This window comes from Aythya marila, assembly GCF_965140915.1.
Source record: "Aythya marila genome assembly, chromosome: 5".
In the NCBI taxonomy this organism is placed as follows: Eukaryota; Metazoa; Chordata; class Aves; order Anseriformes; family Anatidae; genus Aythya; species Aythya marila.
In genome coordinates this window covers 54,070,179-54,089,289 of record NC_139046.1, presented here as the reverse complement: position 1 = coordinate 54,089,289, position 19,111 = coordinate 54,070,179, and the positions used below count along the sequence as shown (strand labels likewise).

At 38.1% G+C, this 19,111-nt stretch overlaps 1 protein-coding gene across 6 annotated transcripts in view; it reads right to left on the bottom strand.

Moving 5' to 3' along the window:
• NAV2 (neuron navigator 2) overlaps positions 1 to 19,111 on the bottom strand; it is a 397,581-nt gene that overhangs the window by 33,855 nt on the left and 344,615 nt on the right. For all 6 annotated transcript variants that reach the window (XM_082761145.1, XM_082761144.1, XM_082761146.1 and 3 more), the window contains 5 exons: positions 13,527 to 13,818; positions 11,906 to 12,608; positions 8,162 to 8,629; positions 3,218 to 3,378; positions 596 to 784 (listed from right to left, as the gene is read on the bottom strand). In XM_082761145.1, the coding sequence (XP_082617271.1) occupies positions 596 to 784; positions 3,218 to 3,378; positions 8,162 to 8,629; positions 11,906 to 12,608; positions 13,527 to 13,818 (1,813 nt within the window). The remainder of the gene's footprint in view (positions 1 to 595; positions 785 to 3,217; positions 3,379 to 8,161; positions 8,630 to 11,905; positions 12,609 to 13,526; positions 13,819 to 19,111) is intronic.

The following is a 19,111-nucleotide window of genomic DNA, read 5'->3' as shown; positions in this document are numbered from 1 at the left end:
TTATTTGAGCTTCTTTTATCAAGTATGTATGAATGCATATTTGAAATAAGGCTGAGGAAGAAAAAAGAAGAGTTGAAATGTTTTGAAGAACTACTCGGGTCCCTTCTGTGAAAGCTGTGCAGATATGAACCCATGGCATTCAGTAGAAATAACAAGGAAAGACATGTTGAGTACAGATAATTCAAAATTAACTGGGATAGAAACAACAGTCTGACTAATGTCAATTATGTATACACTATAAACACAAGTATGGAGGCCCAGGTCAGGAGAATATTCCTATTCAAGAAAACACTTTAATATGCTAACTCTAAGCATGAACTTGAGCCATTAGGGTATCAGTGAAAATGAAGCAAAGGGTGTGTGTAATTCACATGGCACAGGTACAAGACTTATAAGCTATATCCAGAAGGATCACTGAGTGAACACCATTGCAACACAGATCACTAGGATTAGTTTTATACACCACTGAGAATGCTACATAAAGAACTGTGGTCTAAAATGACTGTGTTGCTGAATGGAAAAACACAACTTTTACACTTGCTTTATGTGAGAATGCCATCTTCTGATCATTTCCAGCACCACATCTTTTACTGACCTTCTTCAAAGCCATCACGGAACGAGCCAGACCGGCTCATTGTTCTGCTTTTCTCATCCAGGGACATTGAGCTGTTCCTGAAGCGTGTGTCACTATAGGGGTCGTAAGGACCGTCTGCGTTGGAAAGGCTGTGGGTCCGCAGCATGGTTGGATTTGACAGGCTCATCTGGGCTGCAGTGGTTGGGCTTGCTATAAAGAATAGAATAAACACCAATTTATTTGTGTGACCACAAATTTTCATGCCTGATGTTTGTGCAACTACAAACAAACAAACACCACATTTCTTTATTTTAAGACACAAATTTTTGTTGTCATCCTCTCTAAACATCAATATGTTTCTAATTTCAGTGGATTCAAGTAAAAGGCATGCAGATCCAGTTAATAAATAGGAAAACTCAAGTTAATAAGGTCATTTTAAACACTGGGAACTAAGTTTATGCTTCTACAGAAAAGCGCAGCCAACTCAGCAACACTGGGTAGGCATTAACTAATTATTTCTCATATAATTTGGAACAGTCCTTCCTCAAAAAGGAGTAAAATGCCCAGAGGAATTTAAAGTAGTATTTTGCCTACATAAAACAAGCCTGATGAACCATCACCTTCAAAGCCTTCAAGTTCCCAGAAAATGACATTTCTATCTGTATTTAAGTGAAGTGAGAAATTTTCAGACCTTTAATTTTCTAATAGTTGTATATTTCAGAAAAGTTTCTTTCCACTGTGAGCTCCTAAGAATTGCAAGAATTGCAAGAACAGCACACAGGCACGTACACCTGCAGAATCTGCAGATTAAAAGACGCCATGCAAATATCACTTTTGCCTCAAAAGCCAACAGTCTCGCAGCCAGTGTTTGGAGTACAAAACTTCCACTCCTATTTTCACATTTTTTAAAGGAACTGTTGTGCTAAATTGTAACTTATTTACTAAGAACGGATTAGTTTGTGGAAAAATGAGAAAAACAAAACTGCTGTTCATCTGGCAAGTTCCTGTAGATCTCCTGTCATTGCCTGTTTCCATGTACACCATCAACTGAACTGGTACAGACACGTCTGATGAACATTCACAATTTTGCCTTCTGATCCCAGGTCTTCATGCTGTATTCATTTCCTCTAGGCACCAATTATATGAGGCAATGAATATATCATTAATCTGTTCTTTCAAATATTTCGTTCTTTTTATGTAGAAAATACAGTAATTCTGCTTAGAAGTTCTAACTTTCACATCAACATTTGCTGTTCAAGTAACTGCAGTGGCATTTTTTGACTTCACTATCTCCAAGCTCCTTTATTAAGAATACATAAAAATACAATGTTTTTTCTGTTAATTGCTTGTGGCCAAGTAATTTTTCAAGCACTTTAATGTAAGTGATCTTTAATATTCCTCATAAGGAGTTAACTTTCTGAGCCTAAAACTACACCCTTTTTGTTTGACCATTAACTTGTGTTCATGAACTTGACAGTTTATTAGCTGTTGGCAATGCAATTACACTGTGTCTATTCAGCTGAAATTTTGTGAAGTGTTGGTTTACATAACGCTATTTATTTGATCTTATTTCTTTATCTTTCTAGAACAGATGGAGAGGCACTGAAAGAAAAAAAAAAAAAAAAGAAAGAGGAAAATGTCTGCTTAACATAGTATTTTCCAGATGTCACTTAACTAGAAGAAAACATTTACTGTTAGGGCTGATTTTCATGCCTCAACAAATTGCGAACGCAACTAAATAGTATTTGACTGGAGAACAAGCAAATATTTATGATAAAAGAATCTTTACAAACAGTGACATTTGAATTACAGGAAACGGAATTACACATTTCTCTCACGTGTTTGTGTGAGAGACTTCAGGTGGACTTCTTACTGTCTACAGAACTCGGTATCTGAGTTGAACTTTTAACTTAGAAAACTCTGCACATCTATTTCACATGAAAATAGAGACCTGTTTCTTACACAAAACATTTTAACTGTTTCAACCTGAATGCCAAGTTAGAGATCAATGAACAATCAGGTGCATGTCTTGAAAACATGCAAATACCTTTCCCGATATTCTAGCATACGAACACTTCAAATTAGTTTATGTCAGCTCATCATGTGGTCAGTTAAAATCTGTAATACATTATGGATCCTGTTAAAACCAACTTCTGTTGTTTCCTTAATTTAAAAAATGTTTACTTTTATCAATCTAATTAAATGAAGGAATGTTAACAACTTTGTGTATTATTTCAGACTGAGCTTTGTCCAGTTTTCAAATGAGCCTACTGAATACAGAGATACAGTAACTTAAACTAATGAGGACATATACTAATTAGTGTGCTTGGATTTTAAAGCAATTTTTTAACTTTAAACATAGCTAAGTGTGATATTAACAAATAGCTCTACTTAATAGCCCACAATTTATATTAAGGCACCAGATTACTCCAAGGGAAAAATTTTCCAAAGTTACTGCAACTATGCCACCTTTGGGCACACAAGATAACAGTGCTGATTAGTTACATTAATTTCATTAATTAAAGTGCTTCCTGAGGTTGAATGGGGTACTTGGAGCTGCTTAAAGAGCATTATATTATGTAATATGGTATTTTCAAAGCATACAATGCATTGCAATGATTATCAAAGGAAATAATTATTCACCAAGCTGGGAGAAGTTAAATCTAGTTCCAGAAGGTGATGTTATGCTGGATCCAGATGAAAATGGAGAATTGCCAGCAGTATCCTGAAGTCCTCCTGCTGAATGTGACCGTAGCCATTCTTTTGCTTCTTCTTGGCTACGAAGTTGGGTGGAAGGAGTATACCTGCAGAAAACAGTTATTTCAAAAATAACTTTGACAATTAGTTCAAAAACAAAGTAAACAAACGAAAACAACAACGAGAAATGTCACAAAACTTGGGGAGGGTGAGAGGGAAAAAAAGATGAGAAAACTTACGTATACAATTTTAGGATTAACACAATACAAAAATACAACTCTGAATTAAGGAGCTGTTCCAAGCCTAATTCATTCCACCTGTTTGCAAAAATAAAATTACTCCTTTCCTACAGCTTCAGTAGTAACCAAACTAGCAGTAAACAAAAAGCACAGATAGAAGTTGTGTAGCGCAGTAGTGCAGAATAAACTGTAGTGTGTGTTACCAGCTATGTCTGAAAAACAAAACCATAGCTTGGAAATCCTTCCCTTTCCTTAGGCTATGCCAAAATTCTATCACTAATTTATTATTTTGGTGCACCTCTAAGCTTAGATGGCTTTTCGTCATGTTACAATCAAATTCAAGTCAACAAAGCCATTATCTGATTTTTAAACAAGTTGGGACCCAATAATTCATATTACACAGGCATTAATGGAAGGTGTTTGTCATTTAGGTCTAAACTAAATAGCAATAAATAATCATAAAGGAGACTATATTCAGCCTTTTCTGAAGGTAAAAAAAAAAAATACTGGAAATTTTAACCATGCCAACATCAATGGCAAAACACCCACTAGCTTCACCTTAACCCAAGTTTTAAATCTGCTTTTGTACATGCCAGAAAAATAGGTAGGTTACCACAGGCGTCACGTGAAATGCCTGGAAGGATACAGGTATCAACAGGGAGAGCGCAATGGAAACACTTGATTCAAAACAGGGAGAAAAATAGAACTTGCTAACTGACAAAGACACTGTCTGCTGATGGATTTCAGTGTCCATGTTATGCTATGCCACTGACTTTTGAAAAATATTTGTGTGACAATCTCTCCTTCCAAAAATCAAGCACTTGATAATGCAGTCAGTTGATATTATCTATTTGATTAGATTCTGTTCAACTGAAGGCTACACAGTAAGATATTATTTTTAAGAGTGTTTTAAATCTGTGTAAATGCTACAGTAACTAACAAAAAAATTAAAGCTATTTTTAAAAATAGGATTTTAATTCTTCCCCTTATGCCTCAATACTTAAGCAACAGCTACTGACTGAGGACTATTTGCATCTCTTAAACTTTATACAAATATCAGTTTATTAAGGAAAGGGCTTTAAACAGTCATTTTACTTTAACACACTAATGGAGTTTTTCTGCAGCATTAATACCTACCTCTTCAGCACTCAAATGTGTTCAGCCTTTATTTCTTAGACATACTTGACAACCACACAAACATTTTACACAAAACTCCATTTTAAGAAAGGCTTTTAGTACTCAGCTTCATGGGATAAAGCTGCTATGAAGAACAATGTGTAAAGCACAGAATAAATTGCAGCTGCCATTTCAAGGCATCAACTCAGTGATCCCAAAAGCTGCATAAAGCAATTCTGAAGTTGCAATTTTAACAAATTGTCTGATATCTCCTCTACATTCTCTAACACTAAGCAAAAGACCTAATGTTGATAATCTTGTCAGAATTACTTGTATCAAAGGTTTAAAATTTTCAGTGCTACTTTTCATATCATTAAAATCAATCTTAGGGATGCACAAAACGTGTTAGCCAATAATTGCCAGAAGTCTGTTTAGGTAACTTTTTTCTTCTTTTCTAGAAGAGTAGAAATTATCTCTGAGACACCTGCATGTTTAAGTACTCAGAAGCAAATAAGGTTTTTTTGTTTTGTTTTGTTTTAATGAACATGTCTTATTTCATCCTAAGAAGGTCAGGACAACATTGAAAATCTCTTCTATTTCTATATCAACACTGTGGTTCCCAGGGGTGAAATAATCTCATGTCATTTTATGTAATAGCCACAAAAGGTGCAAAATTATCATTTCCAAGACAAGCCCAGCAATGGTTTATGAGATGCTTTTCAGCAATTCAGCCAGCAAAGCCACAATTCTTGCTCAAGCGGAGAAGCCACTGAATGAAAAAAGCACAGTGGTAAATGCCCTCCTTTAAGGATTACAGGAAAAAAAGAAAAAAAAAAAGAAAAAGAAAAAAAAAAAAAAGAAAAAAGAAAAAAAAAAAGAGTAAGAGAAAAAGAGAAAGAAAGAAAGATGGAAAAGAAGAAAATAAAGATTGTTGCCACCTCTTGCAAACGCTGCGACCATCACCACCAGCCACAACAGAAACACAACAAACTCCAAAGCCACAACAAAAGCTGTTAAACTGTGTGGAAACACCAATACCTGAGTCCCTTCTTAGGCAAGGTGTTCCTATCAAGATGTGGGTCGCTGCAGAAAAGTTAAAAGAAAAGAACTTCAGAGAAGAACAAAAGGGAAGGATTAAGATCAGGATGAAGAAAAAAGTGCAAACATCTGCATCACCTTTTCCGAGGAAAAAGTGCTGGGGCCTTCCTACAGAGACATGCAGAAACCTCCTTACCCACAGGTGGATTTTCACAAACATGCAGCTGACACCATGCTAGCGAAGCTCATTTGCTCACAAAGTGATTTGCCATTTCTCTTGTAAACAACGAACCGTGTGTCAAACCTATGCTTAAAAATACACGTCAGCAGGCATGGGGCAGACTATTTGTGAAAACTGATGAGAATCTGTAAGTGAGAACCACCTTCCTGCCATTTTGTTCAACGGGCACCATGCCGGGAATGGAGCTGGTGACTCTTCCACGGCTGCGCTGTGCCAGCACCAAGCACAGACTGTTTCAGTTTTCAAAGCTTAAATGCCATTAGCGAAGTAAAACGAATCTATTAGCCAGCCAAACCCCAAACATTTAAGTTTGCGGTTTTATAACTGATGATTTTGTAAATGAGCAGAGCCTGTTAATTTGTTTTTAAAGAAAATACCTGCATTCTTAAATGCAATAACTTAATGACAATCCATACAGCTAAGTTACAGTTGATTTCCAGTGTGGGACTGACTAAAATTACAACAGAGAGCAAAAGTGAACTAGAATGTTTAGACACAGGTAACTTTTTTTCCAGATTTTACATTCATTTTTACGTGGACGGATGTGCCCAAGTTCCCACAAAACACTCACAAAGCAAACTGCAATAAAGGACTGACGACACTGAATGACGCTGGGACTTCACAACAAAAGTGACAAGCCTGAAACGCAGTGGAAAAAGCAGCATGCCAGAGGAATGCTGAAATGCTAGTGAGAGTTTAGATTGGTAGAAAAAAATTGCAAGATTTTCAAATTGCCTTTGGCAAAGAAATGAGCAAACGTGGAGAAAAAAAAAAAAAAAAAAAAAAAAAAAAAAGAAAACCAGAAACCAAAAAAGAAAAGATGTTCCCAGTCTCAAAAGCAACAACAAAAACATGCCAACTCTGCCATATGCCATTCCCCAGATTTAGGTAGATAAATGGGGTATTTGAGTGGACTCTCACTGGCATGTCTTTGTGTCAGTTCACACTTGAACAATGAACACAGCAGAGGACTCAACTGAGCATGATCTTTCACAAAACAATTTGCGTCACCGAGATGGGCAACAACACCTATAGCCTTGTGCGTTCTACTGTCCTGAGACACCATTACCTGTCCTGTCTCCTGGGCAAAGTATTTCTGCAGAATTTGGGACTAGCAGCAGGGGAAGAAAGAGGGCTAGAAGAACCAGTCCAACAAGACAGAAAACAAGAGAAGGAATATTAGAATGAAAGGAGGAGAAAACAGAAAGGAGTTACAATAAAACGCAAATATAGAAACCCAAACCACCCAAACATTACATTCAGCAGTAATTTTCTCCATTAAGATGCTAATACAGAAATTTTGCTACCTAACTAAACAATTACATGCCGGGATACAGCTGATTTCCAATGCTTGCAGTGGCACTACCTTCTACAGAGGCCACTCAAAGAGCACACGCTGCAACTCACTGTCTGTTTTAACCAGATGATAGCTCAACATGCCTTTAATACAGCTCAGACACTGGAAAAGCAGTCCTTCTCCCTACTCCCTGGTCAGTCTGCTCCCAGCTCTTACTCTGTGTCCACACAAGTATCTATGAGTTGGGGAACTGATCAGTCTGAAATACATGTACAATTCAGGTCATCATTTTTCAGTTGGATCCATCTCCTACTTGATTTCTTTAAAGCATTCACACAAAAGCCTGTACTGAAACATTGTAGAGGGCAATTGGAGATGGGACAGGGCAGCAAGGAGAGGCAGAGAAGGGATCAAGTGACTAGGGAGATAGAGACTTCTCTTCAGCATGGATTCCAATTGAAAAACTTGTTGAATTGCAGTCGTCTTTTCATAAGGCATTATCATCATCACAGCACTCATGCACTGGTAGCCCAGATTCAGCCTTCACCAAATGTTACGACCAAGAAGTTTGATAAGAAACAGTTGGCTTCTCAAATGAAAATAGTAATAAGGCTTTTTTTGAATTCCCCTATCAGATCAACTAACAGGTGATTTTTGAAAGGATAATGTACAATGCACAACTCACGTATTATGTACAATTTTAGGTACAGTAGCAAGAAAAAGTTGCAATGTTGGTTACCTCAGCAGATGAAAAATCCCACCTGAACACATCCTCTTGCTCTGAACTGGGCTCCTTGCCTGGAATGGTTTCCTTGTCTCTTCTAGTAATATCACTCAATATTATCTTATAAGAAGCACAACTTGAATTGCAACTATACTCTTGGCTACTGCTGCCAGGACTTCACTCACACTGAAGATATATATACAAGGATATGGAAACAAGAGAAAAAACTACTAACCTTTCAGACAATGTAGTCTTAACACTGTTGGTTCGGACAAAGGGAGTCAGAGAATCATCTTTAGAGGCTGAAATCAAGCCAGTGGAGGAGTTATGGCTCAGCCCACCTCCACTGCTCAGAGAAATATCAATGGATTCACAGCTGGTATGAAGACTGCTGACAGACTGATATCCAATGCCATCCTTGCTAACAGCAGAAGAACTACTTGCGTTGGTACCCCATGTTAAACTGTTGGAAGGAGCTGAATGTGCTGAACTGGGACTAGAAGCTAGTGGAGATTGGTTCATATCTGTGGTTTTACTATACAGAGGACTGCTGCCCCCACTGCTTAGCATACCACTGCCAGATGGTGAATCAAGATTACCCTGCTGGTTCATGGTAGCATGAGGATTGGAGATGACTACTGAATTTTTCATATTTTCTGCTGTTGTGATGGGAACTTGCTTATTAGGTTTTCCACCAAAAAGTCTGAAAAAAAAAGAGACAACGTGAAAAATACATAAAATGGAATACTAAATGCAATAATATTTTATTTCTAAGCCCTATATATTAATTTCAGAAAACCAACATTATGTAAATGATCCTAGATTGGACATCCTCCCCAAAACAGTGCTTCTATTTCTGCCATTTAGCTCCTTTAACTGCCTTCAGACTCTTAGTTTTCCTCACCCATATCTACATGGATTTGCTCTTTTCATGTCAACGGTGTGCACACTGGGGAAGAAATCTTTCAAAGCATGTGTCTACTCAACTGTCTGCAGAAAAAAGGACTATAGTATTTCTAGCCAAGAGCCCCTAAAAACATGGGTGGGTACACACCCAGCAGGACTTCCTCTGCTTTCAAGCACGCTCAGGTTGCCTGCATACCACATGCACACCAAGCCAGTCTGTCCAACTCTTCCAGGCTGTGCAATACAGCCAGGCCCTCTTCAGCACAAGACCAATAAGCCCAGCGATGCTGAGAACCACTATACTTACTGCATGTGTGCTACCTGCAGCTTCATACACCTGTGCAAAACGCCTACAACATCGCTGCTGGATTGCTGCTGTTACATGCTTGCTGCAATGCACTTGGACAACTCTGCTGGCTCAGGCAAAGGTGCACATCTACATCTACATCATGTCCAGCACTGCTCAAACATCTGTGCCATGAACCACTCAGCACCTGACTTAGAGAGAGCAATGTGGATTCATAATCCAGCAGAGATCTGGCAAACTGTGTTCACCTGCACCCCACATCACACCTCATTGATCAGCAGACCCTAACTTAGATGAGCAAAAAGACCTCAAATGACAAAGCCCATTCTTACAGGGGCTTAGAGATATTTAGAGTTCATGTTATTAGAGTGAATATGAAGAAAAATGTCCAACCATACTGCACTGATACATGTATATGGCCTTCAGTAACAATACCAGCTTAGGGTATCCTTCCTGCTCCTATGCCATTGCATACCACCTCTTCAACTGCATCGGGGAACTGAGATTTACAGATAGGATCCTAAAGCTCTTTTTTTTTTTTTTTTTAATACAAAAACAAAACCACCCATGCTACATATTTACAAGCTGTTTGTACGCAATGCCATCTTCCCCCAGCTGTTTCACAGTGCCTCTAATGCAACTGAAAGGATGGTGCACCGTGGCACAAACAGAAACGCTTTGCTGCCCAAGGCAGAGTATTGCTGAACCACAGCCTCATAACAAATACTGTCAAAAGAGGATGTGGTCTGACGAGCATTCCTTCAGTTCAGGAAAAAAGCCAGCCCAGCAAGACAGTCACATCAATACAGAGATTAATTCTGGAAGGAAATAGCCTTCCAAGGGAGGACATTTGTTTTCTCCTTTCTTCTGTTACTGACAAGAGACTGGCAGATCTGAGCTGACTCCTAGGTCACGCACGTCTCCCACAAACAGAAAGGCAGTGTATTACATGTTCCAAAGCACAAATGCCCAATTTAATAATAAAATGCATCAAGATAGAAAATGATTTAAGAGAAATGATGTATTCATAATACTTGAGCTAAAGGGAATGCTGAGAGGACACAGCGAAGGTCTCAGAGCAGAATTACAGAATTTCACTGTTTATGACAGCACAGCAGTCATGTATGTTTGGAGACTTGCAGGCAAGTCTATACCATCACAAAGGTACAGTTTCTGATTTACTGCAACCTCAACCATTCTGTGACTGTGTGATTCTGTGTAATATTTTAAAAATTACATACAAAAAATGATGTTTGCAACTCATCTCAACTGAATATAAAATAATGCTCAAAATCTTCTTAATTGTCATTCTGGAAATCAGTAACAAATGGGAGAGATTAAATTCAACTCTGATGCACATGTCTCTTTATTTAGGCAGCCTGGTAAAAATTCAAGAATGAAATTCTAAATCAAACGAGGGAACAGTGAAATTCAGCCTCAGTGTCTTCTCTTTGAAGTTGCATGTATTTCTAATGCTCTACTTCAATTATATGGCTAGCAATATGGCTTTCTAGCAATCACAAAAAATCTGTAATCAAATTTCCAGATTAATGCACCTGAGGCATGCAACCACTGAAAACCTGCATTCGTCATGGGGTATACCTTAGAAATCAAAGGTCTATTTGAGTTTTTCATTTTAAGTAGTCATTAATGAAGGTCACATGTTCTAAAGGACATGGTTTATCTAATGATGATCAAAAACAAAGTAAATGAATTATATTGAATTATTCACACAAATGCTCTTCCAATAAAACCACTCATCTAAAAAGAAACAGTTTACAACTCTAAAGCTTTAAGGCTTTAGTATAAGCTGCCATCACAGCCATTACGCTTGCACTGGTGCTTCAGATGGAATGTGGCTTTATCACATCACTGCAAGCAGGATGATGTAGCATAACTGTATGGGTATTATGGTGTCAAGACAAAATGAAATGCAAAACACTGCAACTTGAAACAGACAAGCTACTCAATGTCAAATTAAATTGAAAAATAATATTAACAGAACCTTTCACCAGTATCAAGACTTGGATGCACATTGCATCAACAAAGGAATTCCTGCCCAACTCAATATTGATGTTAAAATAACAAAGGGGATTGTGGTGGAGAAATAGAAGACAAGTAAGATTTCTGTTTAAAAACACTCCTAAGATAAGAACATTCAACCCAACTTAGACAGGAAACTTTACTTAGGGTTCTTCTGTGTAGTTGAATAACCTAATGTTTTGAGTCTCACAACACAGTGGCCTAATCCCTTTGGGTTAGGCATGTGAATCTCTGTGTGGTAGGTCAAATTACACTTTTAGAGTGAAAATTTGAACTAACTCTTCTGTTGTCAATTTTAATTTGATCCACCACTGGAGTTTTTCCAAGTTTGTTACATACATATTGGTTCAAGAATTCTTCAGTAACCTTCACATAAGAAAGTATTTATTCCTGTGAAATCTATATGGATAATGCCTTCAGGTACATTTTTTATAACAGAATTGTATCACAATTGCCAAACTTTCTGATAGACAGGTGTTGTTTTTTGTTTTTTTTGTTTTTTTTTTTTTTTCCAAATGTTAAATCCTTGCTGCTGTCTCAAAGTTTGGAGTATTTACAACACTGGCCAACCTGTTTATGTGATATTAAATTTGAATACAAAGACCTTGATGTAGGACGCTAAATAGTAGGTGCTCCACAAAACACAGCCAGACCTGGCTCGAAGATTCCTGATCATTCAGCTCCAACTAACATCATTTCACAATCAATGAACTTATTGCCTACCTGCGCAAAGTGGGAGAGGCCACATCGGGGTACTTGGCTCCTTGCTGGTGAGAACTTTGAGCTCCACTAGAAGCAGTCTGTGATGCAGGGTTCACTTTAACAGAATTACATGAGGCCACGCTTTCGTTGTCAGACGAAATCCCTTTCTCTTTATCAGTCTGATTGACTAATCCTGGTAGAGAGCTTCCAAGAATTACCTTGGCAGGCTCTCTCATTTTAGGGACAGGCAACCCAGCCGACTTGCTGCTTACGTTGGAGTCTATGCTACTTGTACTAGATCTATTCCCAGCTCCACTTCTGCTACTGGATTTACTAGGCCGGGGCAAACTACGATATTGAAGATTAGTTCGGGCACTAAGTGCTAGGTAGCCATCATCCTGGTTCTGTGAGCCATCAACACTAGTCTTACGACCAGTGGTCCTACCCATGAGTCCAGATGACTTTGGGATTTTTCCCAGGGTAGCTGATCTACTGGTGATAGTTGCCCCACTGGCAGTGATTATAGTCATGCCTACAGCTGACCCGCTCTGTTTCTTAAATCCAAATGTATTAGCATTAGCAGCAGTTGTTCTAGAGTTACTTGTGGGAAGCTTTTTGGATTCATCACCACTGCTGCGTCCTGCATCTGATGGGGAACGTTTAACATGTCCAGCTTTAGGAGATAGTCTACCCTTTTCTGATACCTTGGCGTCATCAGTTTTCCCTACAAAAATAGAAAAAGAATTCTAATATTTAATGACTTGAAAACATCAAGCAAATGATGAAACTCAAAGCAGCATGAAAAGCAAAAGCGTGTTAGCCACAAGAGTGTGGTTAAAAGTTATGATCTAGTCTGCACTGAACTTAAATGCCACTCTTGTGAGTTATACATGCAGACTTGCCAGAGAAAGTATGTGGTGTTTGCCCTTGAGAATATGAAAAACAGAACAGTCTTATGTAATAGTGACAGATAAGAAAAAAAAAAAATGTAGCCCTCTGTAGCTACCACAGATTGATCCCTTTTAATCATCAGAAAGAAGTTGTATTAGGCCATCAGGAAAATTTTCCTAAAAGGCATTTTTCAAGAAAGTTAAGTATCTGACCTCAACTTTTTCAGGTACAGTTGTGTACACAATCAAACAAGAGGTATTAACTTGTATTACTTGATTGTTTAAATTCAATCAATTTCCATTTAGACATATGCAAGTGCTAAAATCACTTAAACATTTATAAGAAAATCTGGAACTAAATATTGTTGAGTGTAAATAAACATGCTGATTTAGTACTGGAGAAAAAACTCTCCTCAACCACATACACTGTACGTTCTCGAAGTTAACTGTGACTCCAAGAGCTAAAATTACATTATTTATATTTCATATGGCAATACTATGCCCAGTAAATAGCTTGGCTTATGACTAGGGTTGTCACAAAAACAAGTTTCACAGCGTCCTACTACATAATATTCATTTTAAAATGAACAGAAATAGAAATGCAGACGTACAAGCTGTTGTGTATTTTAAAACAATACCTAAAAATAAAGACAGGATTACCTGAAGTTCAGGTTCTGCCTGTGTAAAGTATTTAAACTGTTTTCATATTGATCACACTTTTTGGCTTGTTTATCTCTTACACCTTTTCTCACCTGTTCCAGGTGTCTTTAATGTGCCTGAGGTGGTAGAAGGTTTAGTCCTTGGTGTGGTAATGCCAACCTGAGCTGACATGCCCCGTCGCCAGGAACCCGTCTGTGAAATAACAGTGTTCTTCCTACCAGAAGTGCTTTTATCAGATTCATCAGACACATCAGAGGGATTCCTCCTCCATTTAGATCCTGGCTCCATTTTTATGCCACTGTCGGATCCTCCATCTGACTTCTTGACTTCATCACTGGACCATAAGGAATTCCGCTCAACCTGGGAATGCTTTTCTGCATCAGTCTAGGACAAATAATTAACTGTATTAGAACCTTCACAGCAAACCTTTCTTTTAAGCAGCTTCATAGATGAGAACCATTAAACCGATAAACAAACTCAGCAGTCATCTCTAAGTACCAATCAACCTAACATGTCCTTGATAAAGAAATGCCACAGTAAGAAATGAACCCCAGAAGTGGCATGTTTTTTCCAATACACTAGGGAAAAGAAAAACAAAAAAACATACAAGCCACACCCAATAAAATAAAGCAAAAAATGGAAAAAAGCACTTGATTTATAAAGGATATATTCAGCTCCTTGCCATTTATAATCCTCCGTCTCAAATTTCCCAGGAACCTTTTTAGTGCAATGCCAAAAAATCATTTCAAACCTGTGCAGCTAGCTTTTCCTTGTTCTTTCTGCTTTCCTATCTCTTGTCTGACAATCTGATCTCCAGAGCATGATGAGGCAGCTTTTTGAAAAGATTTGAAGATGTGGAATGTTGTTAATTCAAACCTAACCTATTAGGAAGACATCCAAGCTGAAGAAAAATGAATCCCCTACAAATTTCTAACGATACTTAAGTCTGACATGAATACACAAATTACGTCATTTTTAAATTCGTATTCAGCTCTTGCAAACTGTTTTTTCATATTCTTTGCACAGACTGATTGTGCAGATGGAGAATTTTGCTAAGATCAATGTCAAATATAGAGTTTTCTTCTTAACAAGCTTTTGACAAAATCTCAGAAGCTCTTAAATAAAATCTGTTACCATATATATGAAATATATTTCCCCTACATTAGCTCTACCTATTGCTAATGAATACTATCAAAATTCTCCTTGCAGAATTCTGCTTCTCCTGTCAAATACTGTTGATTAATTTGGGCAAATTTTGTAACACTACAACTACTTTTGCTCAGGTACAAATGACCAATGTCCATGTTTGACTCTCATCCAGGTAAAAATTTCATAATGCTCCTCAAGCATGACAGTATCATGGGAGAGCCTGCCAATTCAGCACTTGATCATGAAGTTCTCAAGTAAGAGTTAGGGGTGTATTTTTGGAAGTTGTCGGGTGTCATCTGTTTCTTGCAGTCTCAGTGAAAGACAAGCGTGCTCAGTACCATGCAGTAGTCATATGGTAATCATACTTGAAAGGAAACTGTCTTAAACACCCGAAACATTGTAAAACTCACAACCTTCTATTCACTTGCGATAAGCAGAAAAGCACAGCACAGGAAAGGATGGATAATTCATCATGCTTTCAGCAAAATGCTGTTGTTTTATTATTATTATTTTTATTTTAAGTTCGTCAAGTACATTTCAAGTTGTTGATTTTTCTTGCCTACCAGATAGCACCATTAATCTTACAGAATCTAGGTGGGGCTGTGGCTTAATTTCTTCTGCTTTCTACTCTAAGTGCTTTTTTAAAAGCCTGAAAAACTAGTCTAGGTGATCAATATGTGAAAGCTAACACACACATCAAAGTGGTCTTCCTTCAATTACATTAAATAAGTTTAGGACCTGAGTTATTTATCTATATTTATCTATATATTGAGCCATTAGACTAATGAGCATTTCCTGAAGTATGGATTTAGATGCTATTTTTGTGTTGTATTTTCCTCATGTTATTCAAATGTTGTTTCCCTGACTCTCCATTCAAAGAGAGCAACTTAGCATAGTCTTGAATGAAACACTGCTTCCTAACTTTTTGTATGGTTGCCAGATTGGGATGGCTACCTTTTTATTCACAAACATTGGTAGGTTTGCGATAAATTCACGATGTGACCATTTCAGTGTCCTGTGTTGCTGTAAAATCCATCATTTCATGCTAACGTCTCTTATGTTTACACAACTTGGAAGAGAGCACAGGCAAGAAATAACAAATAATCATCCAACAAAGCCACCCCAACATCATCCCTCGTGTGCTTTAATTAGTATCTTGCTTCAAGTACCTTGTCTGGAACTGCCTATTTACCCCGTATGCATGTGAGAGCAGGAAATACACCTACTCACATTGGTAAAGGGCTTATTCTAGTTTTGGTTGACTACAAAACGTTCCTGCACCTTCTGTTTTCCCAATTCACCTCCCTAAAAACTGCGCAATCTCAACACAGAAAACTGCATTGCAAGAAGTCCTCTCTCTCTCTCTGCTCTTTTTGGTTTTATTTCATTCAACTCCTACACCCACCTTTTTGCAAACTTTTTTCCTCAGCCTTCAAAATGCTGCACATGTATCCTTGAACCCCTTTGGCCAGAGATGTTTCTGTTTAATTGTAAACCATGAGAACAGCATAAAAACATGACTAAGGAATCAAAATCAAAACACAGCGAAACCTGGCTTAAAATTTCAGCTGAAACTCCACCTACCTGAGGGCCTGGATTAGGTGAAAGTGGAAATACTGTTTGCTGGAGGACACAGCACAACATATGTGTAAAATGGGAACAAAGGCTGCCCTCTGATTGAGCTGGGAGGAGCAGTAAGCTCTAGCACTTTGAAACGTTTTCATAGAGTTTTGTAAACCTATTCACAAAGCTGTGAACAAATCAAATCCATCTTTGCTTCAATGAAAACTAAGAAGTCATATTGACCCAACCGTTTAGAGATGCTGCTCTTTTCTATTTAAAGGACTTGCTTCCTCTCCTCTCTTCTCCTTCTTCTGATCTTTTCAGTATTACACGAACAACCTCACTACTGAACCTCTTCATCTCATTTCAGTTGAATAAATTACTTATAAATGCCCACCAGGTGTTTATTTCTCCTCACTATATGCGTATGATACGGCCTTACTAGCATACAATACGCAGTGCTGTGTCAAAAGATAAACTCTTCAAGTTTGTGCAATACTAGGGGAAAACATATAGGGCTCCGGAAGCTGAATAGCTAAGGTAGGTGGTTCAGTACTTGGCACAATCAGAGCAACACATGCTGATGTGATAAGGCAAATTCTGGTTCCCATCTTTAGCTTGTTTGGAACTAACCCAAGGGCATCTTCATAGCATTAAGATCCCAAACACGTATTTGTAGTCCCAAAAGGGGACTACAAATATGAATGTCAATGAAGATGGAGTCACTACCATATTTAGGGCTTCCTTCTCAAAGATGGACGAACTACATCTGGATTTGGGCGTACGCAGCGGCTCTGAGAATCAGTTTCTTAGCAGAGACTTTTTTTCCTACTGCGATCATGTCCTCTTCGCTGCTGAGATGATTCTGAATAAGTTACTGATTTTATCAGCAGACACCAACATGTTAGGGCTCTCTCCCTTTGATGTGCTTTATTATTTGTCTGAACTCCCGGTTGCACATGTGTTAGCTTCAAGCTCCCTCTTTAATTATCTGAAACCTAACTTCTGTACCACCTCAAAAAGATGTGGTAGCTTAAAAGTTAAGTGCCTACTATTTACGAGAACCTAAGAGGTGGATACCTGAGAAGAAAATTCCACATCCCTTGACAGATGCCTGCCAGTCCTGTGTGGCTGACCACACAGGAGAATGCAAACCTGGGCACAGGCCATCGTGCAGCACTACAGGTAAGGCAGAAAAAGCATTAATGTAGCACTTGCTATTGTCATGAGCGGTGAGGACTACTTTGGGCAGCAGAAAATCAACCCTGCAAGCTACATATGCTTCCATCACTCCAAGCTATCTTCATTCCCTTGGTTGACAAGAATGGGATTTTCTGTTTAAATGAAAAAGTATTTTATGGATACTTTTTGCATTAACAGTAATACCTAGAATAAGTATTTTCAGTCATGCAAACTGACGAGAGAAGCAGGTTCACAGATGTGAATTAAAAGACCGTAAACAGCATTTGTACATCTTGGCTCCCAGCGCCCTCTCCTAATGACTATCCTCTGTTGTCTGTACAAGCTTCAGCACATTTTCTGCTGCTATGGGTCTGCACTCTCAGGTGCTGTGATAGTTGAGGAAGAGGTGTTCATCAACACAGATTTGGATCTCTTAGAGGTGTTTCCAAGAATCTGATCCATCAGAAGATAGAAGTCAAATGAGTTTCTATTTTTTTCTTAGGCTAAGATTTAGTCACGTCTCCTTCTTCTTCCCCCCTCCACCCCCCAACAGTATTACAATGTTGAGATATTAATAATTGTCAAAAAAGCTTCTTGTTGCCTGTGTTACTCTCTCTGTTACAAACTGAAAAACACCCTTACTAGATCTTAACTCCTCTCAACTTGTACAGGACTTGTATTAGCAGTTTCGAGCACACATGAAATCGCTGATACACTACCAGAGGCTAACTGAAAATCTTTAATGTAGGCTCAAATATGCACCATGGCAAGGGAACAAAGAGTAATATATGCTTGCACCACAGTCCTGTAGGCAGAGTAACACTTCACAGCAACCACACTTCTACATTAAAACTGATATTAAAAGCAGATTTCGGGTCCAGTCATGAAAAGGAAAAAGAATAAAAGAGGAAAGAAACAGAAGTGACTGTCATACACCCATCCCTCTCCTCTACTTGCTGCAATGCTAAGTCACTGCGTCCCAGTTGCTTTGACACATGACACTTGAGACTCTGGAGCAGGTGGGTGTACAAAGAACAAAGATAAACTTCTTAATCTGTACTTCTTCAAATATTTTTTCCTTGGGGGAGAAGCGGTGCTATTTTGAAGGGGGGGGAGGGACGGGACGGAAAGCAGTTTATATTATTGGAAATCTCTGTGCTATGCAGTCTAATTATCAATGAAGAACTGTTGGGTATCTTCACTTGTTTTATACTATTTGGATGTGTGGAGTCTGTACAAAATAAGTAAATGTAGGCTGCAGATAAACATAAATTTATCTTACTATGAAATGCTGCCAAAAAATAGAAAGCCTGCAGTAACATGCAGCCCTGGAAGTTTAAAATAATGTATTTCATTTGCCTAGTACACTTACATTTCCGATGGAAGTGTAAATAATTTTCCAACCTTCTTGTTGCCTTAATTAAATTCTACGAAAAAGCATAATACCTTTTTCCAGAGCTAAAAAAACAATAAATAATTAAATCCCATCTAATAGTGCATGTTTTCTGTACTGCAGTCCCACTATGAAAGAAAAAAAAATTGTTGCCATAACACCACAGCACAGATTCCACACAGAGAGCAAGTACTCATAAATGCCACATATCATAAGGTGGTTACTACTGCTTGACATTGCCTTTCCAGTGACACCCACCATACTGAGGTCTGCGTATGTTCAATTGTTCAACTATGTAGGGAAAAGGGGAAGGCAATAAAGACACATCCAAAATATTACTGTGAACTAATTTAAGAATCTCTAGCTTGGTTTTGATATTCTGGGAAGTAG